The sequence below is a fragment of the Hylobates moloch genome, unplaced genomic scaffold (genome assembly GCF_009828535.3).
Source record: "Hylobates moloch isolate HMO894 unplaced genomic scaffold, HMol_V3 SCAFFOLD_1, whole genome shotgun sequence".
Classification (NCBI taxonomy): Eukaryota; Metazoa; Chordata; class Mammalia; order Primates; family Hylobatidae; genus Hylobates; species Hylobates moloch.
Genome location: NW_026652276.1, coordinates 3,693,039 through 3,697,788, shown reverse-complemented (window position 1 = coordinate 3,697,788; position 4,750 = coordinate 3,693,039). Strand labels below are relative to the sequence as shown.

At 63.6% G+C, this 4,750-nt stretch overlaps 1 protein-coding gene across 1 annotated transcript in view; it reads left to right on the top strand.

Annotated features, from left to right (window-relative positions):
- Positions 1-4,488, top strand: part of ESPNL (espin like) — a 31,844-nt gene extending 27,356 nt beyond the window's left edge. Inside the window, exons 6-9 of the mRNA XM_058428691.1 lie at positions 385-496; positions 796-908; positions 1,878-2,075; positions 2,884-4,488. Of these exons, the coding sequence (XP_058284674.1) occupies positions 385-496; positions 796-908; positions 1,878-2,075; positions 2,884-4,488 (2,028 nt within the window). The remainder of the gene's footprint in view (positions 1-384; positions 497-795; positions 909-1,877; positions 2,076-2,883) is intronic.
- The last annotated feature ends 262 nt before the right edge of the window (positions 4,489-4,750 follow it).

Genomic DNA, 4,750 nt, shown 5'->3' with positions numbered 1-4,750 from the left:
TGTGTATGATCGTGTCTGTGATTGTGTCTGCATGTGTGCCTGTGTGTGATTGTGTGTGTGATTGTTATTGTGTGTGTATGTGTGATTGTCTATGTATGTGATTGTGTATGTGTGTGATTGTGTATGATCGTGTCTGTGATTGTGTCTGTGTGTGTGCCTGTGTGATTGTGTGTGATTGTATGTTATTGTGTCTGTGTGTCTGTGTATGATTGTGTGTGTGTGATTGTGTATCTGTGTGTGACTGTGTATCTGTGTGTGATTGTGTTTGTGTTCTGTGTGTGTTTCTGTGATTGTGTCTGTATGATTGTGTCTGTGTGTATGATTGTGTCTGTGTCTGTATGTGATGTGATTGTGTCTGTGTGTGTCTGCCCGGCTGTGTTGCAGACGTGTTCTTCACTCGACGTTGACACTGAAGTGTGTGTTTTCATCGGGGCAGGGAGCATTGCGTGCAGCAAAGGAACCAGCTTTGGGGCCTGCAGAGCTGCGTTAGGGGCAGGTGACCTCCAGGCCTCAAGCCCTTCCCAGCTCCTCCCCTGCTGCAGGAGGGGCCGCGGCGTGACCCAGGGGTGTGCCGCAAGCTCTCCCATCGACCAGGCGGGGGCGGGCCCCACTGACTCCCCAGAGAAGGTCCAGTGGGGCCCCCGAGGCGTTCTGGGGCAGGGCGGGCTGGGGTCAGCTCCCAGCTCGCAGATGGTTGAGGAGGTCAGCTCTGCCCCCAGGGCCGGATCTCCCAGGCTCTGGGTCTCTGCTCCCCAGCCCTTGCCCTTTCTGCAACACCCCCCTTCTTCTTGGCAGCCATGTCCCTCAGCCTGGCCTGGCCTGGCCATCCTGACCAGCCTCTTCCCAGGGAGCAGATGACCAGCTCGGCCCCTCCGAGGATCACCACCAGTGCCACGGCCGACCCCGAGGTGCGTCCCCCACCCTTGCATTCCTGTCTCCTGGGGCCCCCAGCCAGCCTCCATTCCCATCCTCAGGGGCCCAGGGAAGCCCCCAGCACAGCCAGGCCTTTCCTGAAGGGTGGATACTAGGCTGCCTGCGTCACTCCGCTGCTCTCAAGAACACGCTGAGTTCTGAGGAGACGGGAGTGTCAGGGCAACGGCAGCTGTCCCCCCACCACAGAAATACGGGGACCCTTCTCTGTCATCCCAGAGGGCTGCAGTGGCCCAAGCCCCTCTCCTTGACCTCTGAGCTCAGGGATGCTCCTTGCCCTCTTGGAGTGCGGAGACTGCAGCAGCCATCCCTGGGCAGGGCCTCACTGCCACTGTCCTCCTCCTCAGGGCCTCCACCAGCCCAGACCAGCAGAAGGGTCCTGCTCCCCCTTACCCTCCCTTTCCTGGGCGCAGGGCCCTTAGAAAGCCAGCCCAGCCTTTCCCTGAGTGGTACTGCAGATTCTCAACCACTGAGATGTTCGGCAGGAGTCTGAGAAATGCCACGTGGCGCTGCTGCCCATCCTGGAGAGCTGGAGTGTGCACAGCACATTGAAGGCTCTCCCAGGCCCTCTGCGGCACAGGATTGGCTGCCAGGCTTTGTCTATGTAGCTGCGCCCAGAGCAAGTTTGCCCAGGGACACGGTGTGCTCCGCGAGCATCTGCTGGGCTCGTATAGGGGACGGGGAGGGACCTCTGGTTTCATTTCTCTGCCAACAATCCCCTCACACACATCTTACCCCCCCCCCTCCAGTCCCTCCCCTCCGAGGCGTCACTCTTAAACTGCGGATGAGGGGGTGGGGTGCTGTCCGTGGCCCCCACTGTCCCTCCTCTCAGGGCGCCCTGTTAGCGTGCCCTGGGCGGAGCCAACCCCCCACGTCCTCTCGGATCTTCCCTCCACTCAGGGCCTGGGTCCCCTTCGGGCCTGTGTGACCCACCCCCTTCTGCACAGGGGACACAGACGGCGCTGGTGGGGGACACCTCAGATGGCCTGGCCGCACTACAGCTGGATGGGCTGCCCTCAGGCGACATCGACGGGTTGGTGCCCACGTGGGATGAGCGCGGCCGGCCCATCCCCGAGTGGAAGCGGCAGGTGATGGTGCGGAAGCTGCAGGCGCGCCTGGGTGCAGAGAGCTCCGCAGAGGCCCAGGTAGGCCCCGGGGAGGGGCGGGACCAGTGGGCTGGGCGGGGCCTTTTCCAGGTAGGTGGAAGTGGAAGTCAGGGCGCCCGAAGCCCAGAACTGAATCCAAGACCCAGGGGCCCCTCTCCTCTGTGGCCTCAACTGCTGCTTCCGCTGGAGGATGAAGTGAACCTGACCAGAGGACTCTGAGCAGAGCCCCTTCACCCGCTCTGGAGGCACGGGTCCCACGTATCCTTCCACTTGGCGGATTTATGGCACATGCCTGCCTGTGCCAAGCATTGTTCTAGGCCTTCCTGGGCGCAGCGTCTAGCAGGGAAGACGGTGGCCCATGGGCAGGTGCCGGCAGGTGTGATTTTGTCAGCATGATTGAGTTCTGCGCCCCGGGTCCAGCGCTGTGTCCAGCGCAATCCCGCCAACCACAGGCAGCCATTGCAATTCATTACAATTTAAGGAAAGTAAAAGTCCTGCCCCTCCGTTGCACCAGCCACCTGTCATTTCTGTAGTTCCAGGTGGCTCCTGGCTGCTGGAATACAGCCCGTCTCCATCGTCTCAGGACTGTGGGACAGCCCTGTCTGAGGGCCCAGCCTGTCCTTGCCTGGTGGGCCGGAAGCCATAGGGGCTGAAAGCCACAGGGTTGAGAGCAGAGCAAGACTGGGGCAGAGCAGGTCAGGGGCTTCTGCCCTAGCTGGGAAGCCCTTTAAAGTCTTACCTTGGGGCAGGACCAGAGGCTCTGCAGAGATGCTAAGAACTCAGGGACTTGGAAGCTAGGTGGGCTGATGGTGGGTGGGCGGGCTCACCCTGCCCTTCCTGTGCCCAGGACAACGGTGGGAGCTCAGGCCCCATGCAGCAGGCAGCCTGGAGGTACTCACAGACTCATCAGGCCATCCTGGGGCCCTTTGGGGAGCTGCTGACGGAGGACGACCTGGTCTACCTGGAGAAGCAGATTGCAGACCTGCAGCTTCGGCGCCGCTGTCAAGAGTATGAGAGTGAGCTGGGACGGCTGGCGGCTGAGCTGCAGGCCCTGCTGCCCGAGCCCCTGGTCAGCATCACGGTCAACAGCCACTTCCTGCCCCGGGCGCCCGGACTGGATGTTGAGGAGCTCTCAACCCCAGCGGCTGAGCCCGCAGGCTCTGCGGAAGCCTCGGAGGTGGCCCCCAGGGGGCAGCCCCTGCCCTTCTGGTGCAGCCACATCTCCCGCCTGGTACGCAGCCTGTCCCTGCTGCTGAAGGGCGTGCATGGGCTGGTACAGGGGGATGAGAAGCCGGCCACCCGGCCCCTGCAGGACACCTGCAGGGAGGCCTCGGCCAGCCCCACTCGGAGTGAGGCCCAGCGCCAGATCCAGGAGTGGGGGGTGTCTGTGCGGACGCTGCGGGGCAACTTCGAGTCGGCCTCCGGCCCACTCTGTGGCTTCAACCCTGGCCCCTTCGAGCCAGGGGCCCAGCGCAGGCAGTGCCTGAGTGGCTGCTGGCCGGCCCTGCCTAAGCCCCGCGGTGGCCCGGCTTCAGGGGAGCCCAGGCCTGGTGACACAGAGGAGGCCAGCGACTCCGGCATCAGCTGCGAGGAGGTGCCATCGGAGGCGGGCGCCGCAGCCGGCCCGGACCTGGCCAGCCTGCGCAAGGAGCGCATCATCATGCTTTTCCTCAGCCACTGGAGGAGGTCAGCCTACACGCTGGCCCTCAAGACGGCGGCCTGCAGGACCCTAGGAGCCCGCCATGTGGGGTCGAGGGGCCAGGAGGCCGCCAGGAGCCCTGGGCCACCCTCCCCGCCCAGTGAGGCCCCCCGGCTGGGCCACCTGTGGCAGCAGCGCAGCACCATCACCCACCTGCTGGGCAACTGGAAGGCCATCATGGCTCACGTGCCCGCCCGGCAGCTGCGGCGGCTGAGCCGGCGGCCCCGCGGGGCCCTGTCCCCTGAGCAGTTCCTGCCCCACGTGGATGGGGCTCCCATGCCCTACAGCAGCCTCTCGCTGGATCTCTTCATGCTGGGTTACTTCCAGCTGCTGGAGTGCGACCTGCCGGCCGAGGAGCGGAAGCTGCGCCACCTGCTGTGCTTCGAGGTCTTCGAGCACCTGGGCACCCACGGCTGGGAGGCTGTGCGCGCCTTCCACAAGGCCGTGACCGACGAGGTGGCCGCCGGCCGCCGGGCCTGGACCGACGGCTTCGAGGACATCAAAGCCCGCTTCTTTGGCTCCAGCCAGCGTCCCGCCTGGGATACAGAGCCTGGCCGCAAGTCAGGCCTGACCCCACTCGGGCCCCTGCCGCACGCCACCATCCCCTGCAGCGGCCGTGAGCCCACAGCACAGCGGCTGGGGTTCCGCTCCCAGCAGGGCAGCTTCAACAGTGAGGATATCTGCAGCTACATCAACCGCAGCTTTGCCTTCTGGAAAGAGAAGGAAGCTGAGATGTTCAGCTTTGGAGAATGACCCTGCTTTCCAGAATATGGTTTGGGGGTGACTTGGGGTTTCTCTTTTCTTATCCTTGCTCACACCCTTGGTGGCCAGGTGAGCCAGGCAAGGCTGCCTCCAGTCCTGCCGGTTATCAGAGGCTGCGGGACAGTTCTGTTGTGGCATGGTTCTCCTCCGAGCCGGGACTCAGACTCCTTCTCACCACTGCACCAGGAAGCCCCTTGGCAGGCCCTGAAGTGAGGCAATGGGCCACCCCAGCCCAGGGCACCTCTGCCCAGCC